The sequence below is a fragment of the Cryptotermes secundus genome, unplaced genomic scaffold, assembly GCF_002891405.2.
Source record: "Cryptotermes secundus unplaced genomic scaffold, Csec_1.0 scaffold599, whole genome shotgun sequence".
NCBI lineage: Eukaryota > Metazoa > Arthropoda > Insecta > Blattodea > Kalotermitidae > Cryptotermes > Cryptotermes secundus.
This window is the reverse complement of record NW_019730109.1, coordinates 380,610-400,307: the sequence shown is the minus strand read 5'-3', so window position 1 is coordinate 400,307 and position 19,698 is coordinate 380,610. Positions and strand designations below refer to the sequence as shown.

The 19,698-nt window shown below is 37.6% G+C and overlaps 1 protein-coding gene across 1 annotated transcript in view; it reads right to left on the bottom strand.

Moving 5' to 3' along the window:
- Positions 1 to 17,131, bottom strand: part of LOC111866180 (peptidyl-alpha-hydroxyglycine alpha-amidating lyase 1) — a gene marked incomplete at its 5' end in the record, with an annotated part of 27,159 nt that extends 10,028 nt beyond the window's left edge. Inside the window, 7 exon segments of the mRNA XM_033752146.1 lie at positions 1,471 to 1,554; positions 5,613 to 5,825; positions 8,313 to 8,510; positions 11,720 to 12,009; positions 15,046 to 15,286; positions 15,760 to 15,877; positions 17,104 to 17,131. Coding sequence (XP_033608037.1) covers positions 1,471 to 1,554; positions 5,613 to 5,825; positions 8,313 to 8,510; positions 11,720 to 12,009; positions 15,046 to 15,286; positions 15,760 to 15,877; positions 17,104 to 17,131 — 1,172 coding nt within the window.
- Between the last annotated feature and the right edge of the window lie 2,567 nt (positions 17,132 to 19,698).

Genomic DNA, 19,698 nt, shown 5'->3' with positions numbered 1-19,698 from the left:
AGTTAGCCAGCAACCAGTCAGTTGTATTGTGGCATTTGGAGTGTAGTATTTGTGATACTGCAGATAGCAGTAGTTCTAAAACTGTCAAGTGTGTGACTGTAAGTGCGAATGTGAAATAAAATTCGCTATACCAAATACGGCGTGAAGTTATTTGTCACGTTATACGCCCAATACGCGACAATACATAGAAAGGAATGTACATGTAGTGAAAATTTAAAATCTTCATTGCATTCTTGTATATTTTCCATTACTTTGCCATTTATATGTGTTATTTTAATTGGTGTGTTCTAAATTAACTCAATGAAATAAATACAACTTCCCATTTTTTTCCTAAAACCCTCATTTAAAAACTGGATGTATCTTAAACTCATGGGTGTCTTATATACAAAGTATTATGGTATACCAAAACAGAAGGTAGTCTGCTTTTCTGGTAATATGCAATACAAATTTATACTAGAGATTCTGTCTACAACATACTGTAACGTGTTTTGCCACTGAAGACGCCGTCCAGATTATTAATTGGTTTATTTAACAACCTACAAATCATAACTACAATTAATTATAACATAGTTGCGGGTTTACACAATTTATAAACCCTACACAATAATCTGTTCACTCTATCTTCAATTGTCTTCACTTATTCACAGTACAACACAGAAGCTATACAAGTGTCACCATATTACACACTCCCAATATAACTGTACTACCGCGCACACAAAGTCTTGAAGGCACACAATAAGTCTTCACTGACTGACTTCTCAGTTATCACACACTATCACATAAAATCTTCTAACCATGCGTTCGGGTCTTCTTTCCGTGACTGTTGCTATATTTCAACTAACTGCTTAGGCATTCCAGTCTCTCTTATAAACCCTCAGCCAGACAGCGTAAAACGCGCATCACTTCCCTGTTGCGTATTCACCATGTTTACAGGCAATGCTGCCGAGAGTTGTTTATTGCTGTGTAGTAGCCGTGGTGTTCCCTGTGCCGTCCCAGTGGGAAGTGCTGTTACGTCACCGTGGGGGACGGGTGTTTACCGAGCGCGGCGTAATGATGGAAGGAGTGGGGGCATGTGACATCATTCGCGAGACCGCAGAGTTCATGTGACCCCTACTTCCTGTTGCGCCATCCACGTCACACTATATAAGATTCAGGTCTGCGCATTCACTGAAGAACATAAAATATTTACAGAGACAAGTGAATTTTGCATTGTGACAATGCGCCTATGCATATTTTGGTTAGTTGTGAAAGTGGGTCGGCGTCATGATGATGATAAATGAGTATGGGGCACCGGTGCAATAAAGATTAGCAGAAAAGATTTTACATGCTTGGAAAAAGATCTACTACAATGCCACTGCAACTGTAACACAAATGGTACTGGACATTTGGAAATGGGATTAAGTACAAAAAACCAACAAATGTGGAATTTACAACATTTATGAACTGGCAAAACGGGGGCTAAGACATTACCATTTTGTGGGATAACAGATTTAATAGCACTTGTACTGGTGTTTGCAATGGGCCTTGGCTCAATCCTGGTACTGTTGACAGATCCTGAAACACAACATACACTCTAATTATTATACACAATTTACTAAACATTTCAAAATGTATTCATAATCCAAAGATGAAAAGAGTGGTGAAACTTCTCATTACACTGAATGTCAGCCATGCTGCTAACATTCCCCCTATTGCCCAAAGGTTGGCTACCATGAATAAGGATTTTCATGCTTGCTCTCAGTCCCTATAAGCAAATTCTGGGCAGTGGCAGGCCATGACCACTTCCTTCCATATCCTTTCCAATTAATTATTCATGACCATCCTACAAATCAATGCTAATAATATATGCAGTTAAAAATGTGACATTAAATAATCCAAGAATCAATGAAACTAGACTTTATATATGTGGGCTATTTGGAAAGTAACCTCTGGTATGCCATTAACAGAATAAGCAACGAAAAAAGTATTATGTACAAAAAATACTTATGCACTTAAGTTAGTTCTCAACATAGTCACAGCCGAAACTGAGGCACCTGTCATATCAGCGAATAAGGTTTGTATGCCTCTGTCACAGAAGTCTGCCACCTGTGAGCTCAGCCATGTTTCGTCATCTTCTACCAACTCCTCATTATTTTTGAAGTGCTGTGATCTCTTCTAGTTCTTCAGGTAGGTGAACAAGTGGTAGTCACTCAGAGTGAGATTAGAGCTGAAAGGAGGATAGTCAAACAACTCCAAGCTGAAATGCTCCAGCAGTGCTCAAATGTGAGCAGCCGTATACAGACATGCATTGTCATCGAGGAGTACCAGACTAATGTCATCATTCAATGACTTTTGTTCTGAATGGCTTAGTGTTTCACAATACATTTGTGACCTTGTGGTCCATTATGGCATTAAGTTCACTATCAGCACTCCCTAACCTGTCCCAGAAAACAGTTGCCATCTACTTTCTGGCAGGCAGACAACGTTTCTGTAAACTGTTTCAGCTTGAATGATGAATGTGCATGCATCCACTACTTTCAACTGCTCTTTGGTTTCAACATTCACAAATGAAACCCAGGTTTCATCACCTGTTACGATGCAACTGAGAAATTCATTGCCATCTTTGTGGTACTGTTCTGAAAAAGTCAAGGCTGAAGTCATTCTCTATGTTTTCTGTGCATCCATGAGCATTTTGGAACTCATATGCACAAAACTTGTGACATCCTAGCCAAACTGTGATAATCTCGTAGAGAACAGTGAGTGAAATTTGTGAAATTCTTATGAAATTTCTGAAACTGTAAATTGCCATCTTTCACAAATTTTTTGGTCAACACTTCGAATACAATCATCATTCATTACAGTCGGCAAATCACTTCACTCTTCATTGTGAACATTTGTTGGCTCACCTTTGAACAATCTACATCACTGTCTTACAGGTTCTTCACTCATTACATTTTGGCTGTAAACTGCACATAATCCATGATATTTTTCTGTAGCACTCATGTTTTTAGCATGAAGAAAGCAGATAAAAGCACAAGTTTCACAGCTGACAGGATTAACAATCACAGGACACATCATAACTTACTCACTCTGTAGAGACAAGAAAAAACACTAGGTGACCAGATATACAGAATGTCCCAGGAGGAATGTGCCAGACTTCGGGAGGGTGTTCCTTATGTTAAAGTATGCTGATATAACCCAAAACACCTATGTCCAAAGTTGAACGGTTACGGAGATAACAGCCCAAGAAAAGTGTGTTCTGGCGAGTCCACGCACTTTACCTGTCAGCCGACTAGTTTTATCGATGTTTGTCCTTGAGTATGGTGATGACCGCTCATGTTAGCCCCACACACTTGCATACCAGAACGCGCAGTCAGCAATGTTACGTCAGTGTTTGCCATTCATGTGTCGTGTATAGTGCTTGGAACCCTAACGACAACTTTGACATGGCATGCAAGTTTTTTGTAGTTCAATTCAATGGCTTCATGTCACTCACAAGTTAGTTTGATGTTACGTACATTTTTACCATTACAGAAACCACATATTCCTGCCAGTTTTAACCGTTCAGTGTGGTTTGACGTGTATGTTTCGTAAAGGTATTTAAATCGTCTACGGGGGTTCGACGTCTATGTTTCGTCCAGCTGCACACCTATGTTATAACACCCATAATAATTGATGGTTTTGCTGTAGATTGTTAGATTTTTCGCTGGCCTGTTGTCAGAAGAACAGTATATAATGAGACATGACTTTAGCTGCGTTAAGTCATCGTTACATATGCCTGTCTTGCAGCAAATTCGTGTTGCTTCTGGTAGAAGTTTCCTCATTCAAACTGTTATGAATGGCGTGATTTCTTTCCTATGAAGTTATAAACAGCAGAGATGTGATATGTGCTGTGTTTATAATATCATATTGCCCTGAGCTGGCCATACTAACACACTCAATTAGAATTCTTAGAAGAGGTATGTCCAAAAGTTTATTCTTGCAAGATCGATTGATTTCGCACAGTACATAGCAGCCAGTTCTTAGAATAACGTCACGAATTAAGGCAGAACACTGTGGTCACCCCCTGTGACAATATGGGTGTGTGTGGGGGAGGGAAAAGAACTCATTCCTTCATGTATTATCGCTCCAGTTGACTCCATTTTATCGTACTGACCTTGGTGGTCGTTTCGAGGGATGACCATAAATATTTTTTTGAGCCAGCTAAGCTCTGCTTTCATGCACTACATACCAGCCAGTTCTTAGAATAACTTCATGAATTCTGTTTTCACCCCTATGACATCTGCTGCAGCCAAAATGGATGGAATATAAAACGCATAGCACCAACCACTTGTTATGATACCATATAAAGGTTGAATTTACTGCAGCTGATCTGGCAAGCTATACGACTCACGGAAAGACATTTCCTCGTATTCCCCCTTTAAGAAGAACGCAAGACCGCACAGAAGATGTTTGGTTTACGGAAAAAAGAGCCAAATGAGAGATACGCAGTATTGGTGTGGTGAATGTGAGACAGCGTTGTGTATAGAAGAATGCTTCAATGCGTACCATACTCTGCTCAAATTCTAAACCACCTGCTTCCATTGCCGAGATACCGGGCGCTCATATTATAAGGCAAGGTTATAAAACCATCTTTTAAGATCATTTTAGTGAAAGTTTCATGCTTCAAGGCATACCATACACTGCTCAAATTCTAAACCAACTGCTTCCATTGCCGAGATACCGGGCGCTCATATTATAAGGTAAGGTTATAAAACCACCTTTTAAGATCATTTTAGTGAAAGTTTCATGTTCCTATCTCATATAATTTAAGGACAATGATGAATAAATCATTTTCGAGTAAAATTTAAATGGTCGGCTGAATATATTACCGCCAGAGAGACACGGCAGCGGAATTTAAATGACCGCGCAAAAGGGTTAATATGTATTTGGTAATCAACAAGTGTGTAACACCTGTCAAAGTTTCACACTTCTCTGGCCATTATCTCCATAACCGTTCAACTTTGGACATAGGTGTTTTGGGTTATATCGGCATACTTTAACATAAGGAACACCCTCCCGAAGTCTGGCACATTCCTCCTGGGACACCGTGTATGATGGTTTACAAGGCAACGAGTCATGTGATGCTACCTTGCATGCGTGAGCTCTCCCTCATTCCTGCATTAATTGCCTAAAATAAACAGAGGTTACTTCCTGAATAGCCTTCATACTATGACTGAAATGCTACTAAAATATGCTTCCTTCCATACACTGTTACCTAGTGTAATATTTAAATAGAAATTACAGTAAGGTGTGTATATTAATAGAGTTTCAGTTGATACCATGAAGAAATATGAATACATATTGTAACTGTGATCATGTTTACTTCCCCTTGGCAGAATACAGCAGATGCTACCCACTCAAGCAGACCTTCAGTCTCATACTTCCTCAATAATTCAAATCAATGCTCCTGTCTCATTCTAGCAAGGAAATACATGCCAGGGAAATAGTGCAATATACTACATGGCTCTGTTCTTCACCATGCTTCTCATGTGCCGCTGTAATTATGTGAGTTCATATAATTTCTTTCAGCTACAAATTCAAAAGAAAAGTGTTAACCCTGAAAAATGAGGAGGCTTCAGTCTTATACTTACCCTTTACAAATTTCCACACTTTATAGGGGTCAAGCTCCACCACATATATTTGATTGCCATCTGTACTAATAGCAACATCATGTGGATTGTGGAATCCCTGTCCATTTGGACTGAAAGCTTCTATTAGTTGCTTTCTGGCCAAACTTATGACAAATCCACTCACAAGTCCACCACCACCAAATTCAGGACCATTAACAACAGTCAAGAGACCACCTATAATAACAGACTGACATCAATCATCATGTAATAGAAGCAAAAACTAACTTTTCTGCTTCCTGTTTCCAATCATGAACCTAAAACAGACCATTCAAAGATATGCAATTTATACCATACCCTATGCAATATGTATAGAAAACATGGCTCTTAACGCGCATCCAAATATTGCAATAAGAATTTTTGGATGTAATTTGAATCCCCATTCTTTTCCTTTTTCTGCTTTTTTATTTACATGACTAAACTTTTATTTCCTAATGTTGTATTTTAGCATCCTGTTGCAGTTGGTATTAGAATTTATTTTCAGTTTTGTTTACCATTCACCATGCAACAATATAAAGATTTAAGATTAAATCCTTTTGAAATTCAACACTGCACTAAATGTTTTAGCCTACTCAGACATCACTAGGTGTGTTGAAATTTGGGTGAACTGCTGTGCCTTCTGCGGAAGTGTAGGGCAGTGAAGAAATTTAGAAACATTTAATTTTAAATCTTGATACCACTGCATGGTGAACAGTAAACAAAAACAAAAATAAATTTAAATTTCTTAATTTGAGAGCTATTCCTTCTTTAAACTTTTGTTTCATGTAATGTTGTATTTACAAGGAAAACAATCATATGCCTAGTCAAGAACCAGAACATAGGCACATTTGCACCAGATATATCAGAACTTATACCAGTTTTCAACCCTCCAGCCTCCACTACAGTTTATGTTACATTATACAGCTTGCAATTTCTTTTATCGTAACATAACTAAATAAGCAAGATCTCAAATTCTGTGATGATGGAATATTAGTACAATTATTGACTTCCTACATATTATTCATCATCATGTTTTTTATTTCAAAACAATGTTTCAGAGAATGAACTCTGTCCACAGGTAAAAGCCTATTCGGTTGGGCCCAAATGATACAGCTAGTCACTATCACTGGAGATAGGGAGTACCAGCATTGCTTGGGCTCATCTGAATAGGCTTTTACCTCTCTAAATTACTGTATTTAAATAAAATAAGTTTGCTTTAGGGAAGTGGGTTAAATACAGGATGATGAATTATGTTCAAAACGTCAATACCTGTATGACCAAATAACTTGAAGTGACTAGGGTATTATTTGCAGAAGTAGTCGGCATGTCTTCACCAGCACATCCTAAATTACCCTGGGGCCCACCCAGCATTTTATCCAATATACAACAAAAGAATCTTTCTCTAGGGATGTCACAGCCAGACCATGAAGCTGACTGTACCTCACCTCACCTGTCCCTATGTAACTCAGAAAAACCTAGATCCATATTTTCAATAAGACACTATAAAGAGCAATAACAGTTCACTAGTTATGTACAGTACACCACCTGAATATGACCAATACAGGTCAAAACATATAGCAGAATGAATTTTAAATGAATATTAAACACAATGGAAGGTGTGCTGATGGTTCCTAAAAGGTAAAATATAGTTTTACTGATAGCTTGATGTCTGTTATTGTTGCCTGACTGCAATAAAATGGAAATGTGCCAACGAATTGTATTAAAATTCCCAAACTCCAAATTCTATGAAAATCCATTTCACAGTTCTCAAGTAGTTACTGCAAATGGAGAGAGAAACAGAGACAGATACACAAAAGCTACATGGGTAAATTTTGCAGCTTTCTGTTATATATCTGCCAAAAAAGAAGAGTCAATATAATTCAAATACTTCTAAGAAAATAAACTACACATCATCAGATTTATGTTACTGTTACTACCATATCTGCACACAATATATTTCACTTTTATATGCTTGGAGATGCTGGATTATAGTTAGTGGCTCTGTGCTTAAGCTACATATCATAATAAAACATCAGATGTTATTCCAATGATGATGATGCTGGAAGCAGAACACTGGCTTTGAAAATATATTTAGGCAAACCACAGCAGATATATGATCCTTTGGTAAATGTTTAAATCTGATTTAACAAATAGTATATTATACTGTTGTTAATTTTAAACATTTACTGTAATTAACTGTAACAATTCAGTAATTCCACTGCTTACAGCAGACAAACAAAAATCATCTGAATAATCATGGGAGACTACAGGAAAGCAACAGAGGCTTCTGCTATGCAAATTATTTCATTCTCACAAACCGTACTTGATCCAGTATTAAAATTAATGTTGAGTAGACTAACATGGACACAGAATGTCAGGGATCAATCAATAGAAATGAAAGGACAATTACAAGAGCAAATAATAGGTGCAAGTTCCACCACAATAACAGTAAACTTAAAATGATCCACCATGAAGATGTAGGAAAAATTATTAAGTTTGTACGAAGAATTTTATTTGGATAAGGCACAAGATAATTTTTCTTTACAATATATCAGTGGAGGTAACTGGTTCAACATCTTCTAATCAAGTAAATAAAGATAATCAAATACTTGTAGTGCTGTCCAGTATACAAAATCCCTTTAAAGCTTCTACAGAGAAGATGGAACTTAATATCTAATCATGTACCTTGTGCAGGAGAATAGGCCACACTGAATATCCGAGAGCCCATCTCCCGTGAACGGAACTGTACTATGAAGGAACCATTGTGACAGTTGAAACACTGAACACGTCCATTTTCCCTATCTGCCACACATAACATCTCCTTATCTTCAGCCAATGTCAATGCATGGGGCACAGAGAACTCGTAGACCGGTGACCTAATACCTGCACCCACATACATGCATAGTGTAGAATTTGGAATATACAACACAAATTTCAGGATAAAGCAAAACTATACCTCTTCAAATTTCTCTTTCAAACGTACATATTCAAACTGAGATCAATACTGGAAGTATGAAACCCATGAATCCACACACATATACAAGCCTAATATCTGCTATTATATTACTTTGAATGTTAGCACAGTAGGGAGTAGTTAAGAATATCAGCATATGATGATAGAAATAAGTGACAGAAGAATTACAGTGACTCGATATTGTAGTGTCCACTCTTGTTGAAAGAAGTTCACAGCACAGCAGCATTGCTCTGTGCATACTGTTATTCTACCAATCAATCTTATCTTTCCAGAAATATTCAACATATTGAGGTAAGCTATCACTGATGATTAAATGCTTTACACAAAAAATATTACACATGCCCAGAAATTTTCTCAATAGATTTTACCCCCTAAACTCAATAATGATGTTAAAACTGTAACAATCTGCTGCAATTTTAACTGTAACAATTTTATGCTAATTTAACCAATAAAAGCGTAATATATACATGCTTTTACTATTACTCAGTTCTCCTTCTCTCTACAGTATCCTGAATATGACCTAGTCTTGTCTGTTACTTTTGTAATTTTTTTCAATGCTATGAACAAGATTTCTCATTCAGGAACACCTTCCACTTATTTTTGGAATGCCTTTCTTGTTCAATAATATCAGCTGAATATTTTCCAGGCTTTTCTTCAATTTATGTTACCTGTGGCATTTGATATATAAACATTATGCATAAATTACTATGGACACTATACACGTGTCTCATTATTACATGCTATATTTTACATGATGGTTTCTGGATACCAAAATAAACAACAAAAACAAAATTTATATGAATATGTACTATAATGGGATTTCCTTAAAAAGTTATAACCATCGGGAAAAGGTCAGCTCCTGCAGTCACATTCTGAAAAAGAGATATTCTGAGGGCATTCTTCCTGCGTTATGTGGTAATCAGAGTTCCATTTGGTAGCAAAATTTGTGTTGATGTTTACAGCATGACAGTATAACTCTGAGTATGTACTGTAATGTATACAAACACTAATATATATTACATTTCAAGTCAGTATGAAGCAATGTAAGTTTGGAAAGTACATTACATACCAATCCAGTACGGAAAGTGGCTATGCATATAGTAAATTACTGGACATGCATCTTGTGCTAGGAGTGTGCAACAGAAATGATACAGATGGTGTTAGAAGATACAAAGAAAAATACTCTAATCAGAGAGTGTCATATCATTGTACGTTCATGTCTGCTGACTCCCAACTCGAGACATGAACATTTCACAGAATGTGATGAGATGCCAGACATCCACCTTGTGTACATAATGTTTGGATGGAAGAGCAATATTCAAGGTTATTAAGAGAACCCACCGTCTTGTGCTGTCGCCTTTGAGCAATTTATGTAACTAAATGAGCATGATTTAGATAAGAGCCAGTAGATTATGCTGAGCACAGAAGGGTTAATTTTCTCTCCTACACTCACCTGAAGGTCAAATTATCATGTACAAGCAGAAAAAATTTACTAAAATTCCTACTGTGTTTAACCAAATTCTGCCCCTGAATAAAATGGTGCAATTTTTTTGTAGTATTTTATGAAAACGAAAAGTAAAAATTTAAGTAAATTAACAGAAATGAGTTACAAAACATATGCACAGTGTTGACACTTCTAATGCGTTTGTTCCTTTTATTTAATTATCACAAAAACTCAGGACTATTAAAAAAAGTGTACTAGATATAAAATGTGTTCCATTTCTCTCTACAACTCTGTTAAAAATATTTTACACTCAAATTAAGATAGAGCAAATTATACTCTAGAACTGCAAAGAAATGCATATGTTACAGTTCTCCATTTTTTGCCAAAAATGGATTACACTGACTAACTATACCCCAGCATTAAATTTTAGGGAAATGTGTTCAGCAGTTCTTGAGTTGTTACAGATACACAGAGAGACTGGAAAAGCTAACAGATGCATTTTTGCACTTTTCAATGTAAGCATATCAGAACCTGATATATCATACACACCACTTTGTGCTGCCAAGACGAAAGCCTTGAAGATGATGTGCATTCAAATTTTTACACAAAAATTAAAACCAAAAAAATGCATGTTGTCTTTGAATAAATATGGCAATAAACGAATATAATCTCTTATATTGTTTATAAATTGCATTAGAATCTATTTCATACTGGTAATAATCAACACAACTGTTATGAATCAGAACACAAACATTGTAGCTCAAAGGTACTATGTAACCACTGGCAATACTTTTCAACAAGTGAACACTGTATTCTCATTCACAGGGTTCTGGGTTGGATCCTTGGTGAGATCTGTGAGCAAATGTTTCTGGTCATAGGGTGAAACCACTGCCTCTACCAAAGATTAAAACTTTCAAAAAATCAACATTTCCAGCCTTCCCCCACAGTTATGAGCATACATGAAGTTGCAGGTCCCATTTACTGGCCATCATTCTCGTGATGATATTATTAGGGGGACAGAATCTGCTGTCAGTGTCCACATCGGACACATTTGTCCTTGCCCAGGTAGGCAGAGGCCCATGGTAAATATCATCATACATGGAAGCATTAGAAACAAACCAAACAACCACATTTTCATACAACTATAAATAATTCTAACTAGATGGGAGAACCATGCAGACCAAGAAGTGTGTATTTTTATAGATCACAGTAAAATAAAATGTGCAATAATGTGGTTAATATAGCAAATTACCAAAAACATCACCCGAGAATCAGATCTTGTTGGTGGCAGCAATAAACCACTGATCTGCATAACTCATGCATATTAGTATGTATAGCAGGAAAACCAAAGAATATTCAAGGTGATATCAGGAAGAACAGGGAGCAGAAGGCCAAAACTGTGACGGAGAGACAATGTAGATTAGGATGTAAAGAAATGGGAGATCTACAGCTATGAATTGAGAAAGCTGGCAAGAACTTCTCCAGAAGGCCAAGGCTTATGGTGTGCTGTACTTTCAATGATGACCACAAAAAAAGTAATGTGTATATGGGTGCAAAAGAAAAAACAGCTTGGTAAAGAAGTGCATTCCATGCAGCTGGTTCAGAGAAGCACAAAGCAATGTAGAGATGTGTTCAGAATCTAGATATTGCCTAAAAGAAGAGTGACAGCTTTACCTTGAAATGAATTACGTCCCCACTGAATCAGAAATTTGCCATTCTTATCAAACTTAATGATCCTTGTGTTGCAGTAACCATCAGATACAAAAAAGTCACCATTGGACATGACAGCAACAGCACTTGGTTTGCAGAAGTGGTCATCATCATTACCAGGCATAAAGGCAACTCCAAGAGTGAGAAGTGGCTTGCCACCTCCTTGAGAGAACTTGAATACTTGATGCAATGCAACATCTGTCACCCACACATTGTTGTCTGCATCTACAGTGAGCCCATGTGGAAGGTAGAATCTGCAGATATTACGACAGAAAGAAGTCCCATGTATTGATCTTCTCCACATCTCCCTCGAGCTGTTACACTTACACCCCCCCCCCCCAGCATACTTCCCTATATTCCTCTTCAGTCACGTAGCAATTCTGTTCACACAAATACTGGTATTAATAACCGTCACTAGTGACAAGGGCTATGGGTTGGCTGATATTCTTTAAATAAATTTCACTGTAGTTAACCACCATCAGCTTTTTTTATGGACAATGCCTGGTTTCAATTCAGTGGCTACATAACCCTCACATATCATGGAGATACTGGAAATCCATGTTCTCTTCCAGACTCAACTGTACAACCAGAAATTTAATGAATGGTGTGCTGCAAATGCTTGATGAATCATAGCCCCATATTTTTTCATAACACAGGTAATTCAGATGGTATGTGAACAAAACTTCTGAGCCCTTCTTTGGAGAAATAACCAAAGGAACAGTATATTTAGTTTTGGCAGGACAAGCATCACCACACATGACATTAGAAATGAACACAGGCACCATGCTTGACGAACAAATAATCAGGAGAGGATTATGAGCGTACTCCCCAGATTTGTGTGTGATTTCTGTCAGGAATCTTGAACTAAAAGGTTTACAGAAATCACACACTTTGGAGACTTTAGACATTGAATGTTACTCTAGAAATCACAGAGGGTGAACTGCAACAAGTGTCAGGATTATTTATGTCGGCGTGAAACGTATGTCAATGTAAGAGGGCACAACTTTCAGGAGCTGTGTAGTATCAGGTAAGAACAGTAATCTTGTTGATAACATTCTTCTGAGGGTGGACAGAACTTCCTGTTACATTACAGAGTAGTGGCTGATTTCTAATTGGAATGATGCCGAACAATGGCTTATGTTTTGCTCTACGAACTAAAAGTAACAAGGTCACCAACAAATGAAGAAAATTCTCTGCAGAGTACCAAACTTGAGCTGTCACGATGACAAAATATTGTGCTGAGGGCAATATTTGAATTTGCACTCAAGTTTGCAACTTAAAGCCAACAATTACAATTTACTTCAGTAATTAAATTGACAGAACATGAATTCATTTATTTGTCAAATGAAAGTTATAATGCAAATTAATCTAAAACTTCTGTAATACAAGGTGTGTCCCAAAAGTTATGAAATATACAGTAAAACTTGGTTATAACAACATCGGTTTCTGCGACACCTTGTCTATTGCGTCAAATATTCAATGGTACGAACTAATTCCTCATAAAGCAACTGTTTTTATACCTTGCTTAGTACGACATGCACAAATGCATCAACCTCGTATGTAACGTCATTTTCATTCCTGAATTTCTCTGATATCGTGGGAAAGTTCGATGTGTCTGCCCACCCTCACTTTCTCTACTTGCTGACGTGACTGTCCTGGAAGAATACGACCGCGGGCTGCAAGAGGAGCGTGGGTTTTATGCGAAAACAAGGGTGTGGGGTGGGACTGCGTGAATAGTGCAAGAGGACGCGGCAGGTTGTTAACTGCATTCCTTTCCTAGAATCTCGTCTAACAGGACCTCACATTGTCTACTTACCCTATAGTGTTCCTGCCTAAACCCAGAGAAGTGCAGTAGCGAAAACATGGCAATGAAAAGGAAAGTTTTAAGCATTGAAGAGAAAGTTAAAGTGATTCGTGAAATAGAAAATGGAAGGAAAAAAGCTGATGTATGCCGCGAATTTGGTTTGGTGAATTCTACAGTACAAACAATATGGAGAATCCATATTAATTCCACGTTAATGTTATGTTAGTCTGTACTTTACTATGCATTTCACTAAAAAATGCAACATTTTAACTGGTTTTTGGTAGATTTTTACGTGACTAACATAAGGCTACTGTGGAAGTGCCCATTTCGGTTACGACATTCGTTTATAACGACACTATTTTTAGGTCCCTTTGATGACGTTATAACCAAGTTCTACTGTATTTCTTTCCCGCGCTCCTACTGGTCGGAGTTCGCTGGAACCGGTTGGGTTAGGGGGGGGAGGCCTTTAGCTTCACAGAGCGCCCAAGGTCAGTCTGCTCGAGCATCGGAGGCGTCAGTATCGCTGATTTAGTGCACCTGTGTTTTGTGACCATGTCACGGCACGCAATGGTGGAAACTTTCGAACAACGTTGGGCAGTCAAGTTCTGCACAAACCTCAACAAAAAAGCTGCCGAAACTCACGAACTGCTTAAGCAAGCCTACGGGGAGTCTGCTCTATCATATGTGCAAGTTACATGGTGGGTGAAGAAGTTTGAGGAGGGCCAGGAAGGAGTGGAAGATGACCCCTACTCTGGATGGCCATCAACAAGCCAAACCGATGAAAATGTGACTCATGTGCGTGATTTGTTGAATACTGACCGTCGAATGACTGTCCGGTTGTTAGCCGACACTCTGAACATTCCAAAAACCGTTGTGCATCGCATCGTTATGGACGAATTGAACATGCGAAAGGTGTGCGCCAAGCTGGTCCCCAAATTGTTGACGGACGAGCAAAAGGCCAACTGAGTGTTGATTGCGAATGAATTGAAAGAACATGTGGAAATTGAACCTCATTATTTAGGCTGTGTTATTACGCCGTTTTGAAAGCATTCAGGCTATCCAAGCGGCCTTGACAACAACTTTAAATGAGGTTCCCGTCGAGGCCTTTGAGGGGGCATACCGGGCATGGGAGAGTCGGTGGAAAAAATGTGTGGGTGCTCATGGACAGTACTTTGAAGTATTAACACTTTGTACCGATATCATCAATAAATTTAAAAAATATATATATATTTCATGACTTTTGGGACACACCTTGTACTTTGAACCATGTGGCATATGTGAATGCCCTGCCTGCCCTCATCTGAGCTCTAGTTTTGAAATCTATGCACTACTCCTCTTTTTTTTTTAACTTTTCTGTCTGCAAAGGAGCAACAAGTGTTCACATAATGCATAACAGATCATTTCTGGTTGCAGTACAATGACAGTTGGATGTCTAACACTTCTATTCTATTCTATTCCACTCTTATAATTGCTTAGAAGTACTCACATACTGCGGCCCCATTCCTCAACTACGAGCCCTGAAGATGCATTGAACACGACAACAGTAGGCTGGCTAATAGGTCCCATAGCTCGCTGGTTGTAGACATTGTTTGTAAGGAACGTATTACCATCCCAGACACGATCTCCGCGATGGAATATTACAATATTACCATCAACATCCAAACTGACAGCTGAAAGTTGACCAAGTTTCTTTGTAGAATCTGGCCAACTTGCAATTACACTGAAACCTATAAAAGAAGCCATATTTTACATAGTACAGAACCTACTTAAAATAAAAATTTTGTACAAACAAGTATGGCCTAATAACCGAGTAATATACCATAATCAATGTGAGATAAATAGACTTGACATTAATCCTCTGTAGTATGAAGTCCGTCTAAATAATATTTATCATATTTATTCAACATTAACTCAAAACTGAACTGCACAACATTAAACCATTAAACGCCATTGCCACTCCCATAAACAACTTTCTCATTTGCTTTGTAACAAGGAGACCACACATCAATTCACAATGAATAAAAAACACCAGGTATCATTAGGGACATCAGTCAGCAAATGTGTGGGCTCACAGTCCTCCCCTCCCTCTAAAGCACACACCCTCCATGAGAGTAAGCAAACACATGTTAGATTATTATATATTAATATATAATAACTTTCTTACTAGAATTTTTTGAAGATTTAATAAATGTCTGTCTACCTTCAGAAGTCCATGTTTGATTTCCATAGTCAGGTGGCTCCATACCAGCAGGTTTGATAGCAGAATTGAATGTTCCAACAGTATCTTCCCCTCTACTCCATACATGTCTCTTGATATCCTACAGCATATATTCAACTTCAGTAAACAATGATAATGATGCTTCTTATCTACAATAAGAATATGTATTTTCTAAATACTGAACCTTCAGGTTCCATAAAATGCTCGGAAATTCTTGAGTAGCTGCAGAGTTGGCTTCTCCTCAAGAAGGGCTCAGTTCCATAACTAAGTATTTTGTAAATACATGCATAGCAACAAAAGCTCCTTTTGAGCACCACATGTTCTGAGAAAATGCTCCTATCACTGCCAGAAGAATATTTTTCATACTGAACAGTTCTATCTTCTAGGATATAACATCATGCAGTCGGGTGAAAGTGAACCAATATTTCAATAAAACACATCTCCTCAATCTTCAAGGTCAAAGAGTAAGCCAAACAAGAAATTAGCATGAGGTAGGCAGCAAGCAGATATTCCTGCTAGTGAAGTTAAGAGTACCTGTTGTGGTAATTACAGATGGTCCGCTACAAGTAGCAGCCTTGATAATATGTACATATTCCAAATGCTAAAACAATTCCGTCCAGTGTGACTGTTGACGCTTTTACTACTTCACTTCTTAGCACCCTAACATGTTTCAGTCCCTACAGACCATCATCTGAGGGAAAATCAGTACTTTTAGAAACTACTATTACATTGGGTGTTTTAATTTTTAAAATTCATAAATATACAATATTTGTAATATACACTTTACACAAAATCCAGATTTCTTACAACTAAAGCATATATTACAAATATTATATATTTATGTATTTTAAAAATCAAAACACCCAATGTAATAGTAGTTTCTAAAAGTATTGATGTTTCCTCCGATGATGGTCTATGTGGACCGAAACATGTTAGGGTGCTAAGAAGTGAAGTAGTAAAAGCTTCAACAGTCACACTGGACGGAATTTTTTTATCATTTGTAATACTGTTAGTGTGACGCACCAGAATGAAACAAATTAAAATGTACATATTCCATTGACATGAATTCAAGATACTTTTTATTGACTCACGAGTGTCCCATTCGTTTGCATAACAAAATGGTTCATTATGACAATCTTATGCTTACACCACTATGTCAGTGCAAATGAATCATACTATGAATTAAACAATCATCAAGCAACAAAACAGTTATGGACACTGGTTGCTTTTGCACTATAAGAGCCAGATCACAGTACACTTCTGTCCTCTAATGTCTATTAATAACTATTCCTGTAGTTCAGGAGACATGGTTATACAAGTACTCACATGTTCAAATCCTGTGCTTGAAAATTCAGAGGATGATAATGTGAAAGCTAACACAAGCAGCACATAATGTGCCATTCCTGAAACAAAGTAATACTTTGGTACAATTACATAATTAATAAAATTTGCAAGACTTCAAGACAGATGAACATTTCATTCAGAAGTGGCAAGTCGGTTGGCAATTACACCAGTGACTTGAATCCCAGTAATGTTCACCCATAATAAATACAAATTTTCTCAGAGTTCTGTTCTTTATCTTTTTTTTAGTGAGAAGTTTTATGTTCTTAATGGTTTATTTAATGATAGTATCAGTACTGCAGATACCAGTGTCGAATGATGGCATGACTAGTGAATAATGGGCTAATTTAAGGTACCATCCAAGTGTTTGCTGCAATGGGCTGCGAAAAACCACTGAAAACTCGGTCAGGATAGGTGATCTCCAGATTGAGATATGAATCCAGGGCCTCCAGAATATAAAAGAACAGTGTTACCCACTAGGCCCCCAATGTTCAGAAATAATGAATACACAAAACATTAATTTAATAATATTCCCGAAAATCAGATGTTTAGAAATCGTCACAAACAATGGTTATAGCAACAGCAAAGTGTACAGATCCAAGAAATTCAGAGAGAGAGAAAAAACAAAACAAAACAGTGCACCACACCTGTACATCAGCACAGCAATCAAGTACATAATGAAAAATGATACATAAGAAAATGAATTGTAAATTAATACCTTGACTGACATTTGTATGCATTCCTTGCATATCATGCAAGAACATTATCCATCTCAAAGAGGTCGTGTGTGTTCACTTGTTTGTCTAATGTGAATGTGCATATGCACGCACATCCATTTGTCTATATACTCCCTTTCTCCCAAACTGATTGAATCACACTGGGGTTTGCACTATAGTTTTTCTTAAAAGCCACTCATCACACAGAAATTGATCCATGGTACAAAAGAGTTATCTCAATAACTTGCAACCACAAAAATACATTCGACAAAACATGGTAACTATTTCCAGATAACAAAATTATACCAAACAAGGTGGTAGAGGGGCTAAACCTAATTTCTTAATATTTTTTTAGGGGGGGGGGTTGTCTAGTTCAAATCTCGGCCTAGAGACAGCTATTCTAAGATCTTTAACACCGTTACTTAATTCTTTCAGCAAATTGTGGTGTTAATGCTTCAAATTAGCCCATGACAATCACCTTCTACATCTTTTCCAATCCATTATTCATTGATCATCCTATCTTTCAATACTACAAGTACAAGGGTAGCCAATAAGTAAGTTACAAATGGATATAGAACTTAAACAAATAAGAGTACTGGTTTGAAAAATGCTTTTATTTCTCAGCATAATCTCCCCGTACATTGAGGCACTTGTCCCATCAGCACTAGATGAGCCGCACTAGGCCCAGGTGTTTACTCAGCCTCCAACAGAAATGAGTACCAGGAATTAATTATATAATTTTCCTGGGGAGTAAAGCGCGGCTGGCACATAAGGCTGACAACCTTACCGCCATCTTTGAGATGACTGTCTAGATAATGTGGGACCCTCAACGTCTCACAACCCTATAGGCCTTCACAGACTTGTACAGGGATAGCTTTACTTTTTTTACTTTTACTGATGACACCTCAACTTCAGAGTTGGTTGGGAGGCCTAGCAACTCATCAAAAAGGAAAATAACAAAACACACATTACGAAATATTACAAACGCCCTCACAAACTTGGACTGACTTTTGGAATGACCCTAGGAACAAAAAATGGACATGACATTTGAAACTTAGATTGTCCAGAGTCCCTAGGTCATTTTCACTTAAAACAGTACCAAAAGATTTAGCATAGGAGAATATTTCAACCCATGTGGGAAGAAGTAACAGGAGGCTGGAGAAAATAGCATGAGGAGCTTCGTAATTTGTACCCTTTGCCAGATATTATCAGAATGATGTATCAACAATGAGATGGGCAGGGCACACAGCATGCACAGAAAAGAAGCAAAATGAATACAAAATTTGATAAGATAACTTGAAGGAGAGGAATGACCTGGAAGACCCAAGCACTGATGAGATGATATTAAAATCCATTTTAAAGGAACAGGATAGGGCATGGATTGGAATCATCTGGCTCAGGATAAAAACAAGTGGCAGGCTGTTGGCATCTGGCCCAGGATAACAACAAGTGGCAGGCTGTTGTGAACACAGTAGTGAACCTTTGGGTTCCATAAAATGCTTGGAATTTCCTAACAAGCTAAGCAACGATTAGCTTCACAAGTAGGACTCTGTTCTGTGGAGTTAATTATAGTTTATGGGTACGGTGGAACCTCACTTAACGAGCACCTCTCATAACGAGTAATTGGCATAACGAGCAAAATAAATTGTAAAAAAAAAAAATGACTTCCTTAACGAGCAACGTTTCGCATAACGAGTGACGAGAAGTGAAGTCTCGGATCGTGCGCTTGCTACATCAGTCTGTGTTTAGCACTTGTTCCGCTAGCATCTTAGTGTAGAATGTGATCACACATTTTTCCAAACTTGTGTTCAGACATATTATTTGTGATTTTTTTTGCAAAGTTTATTAACCCTCGCAAAAAAAT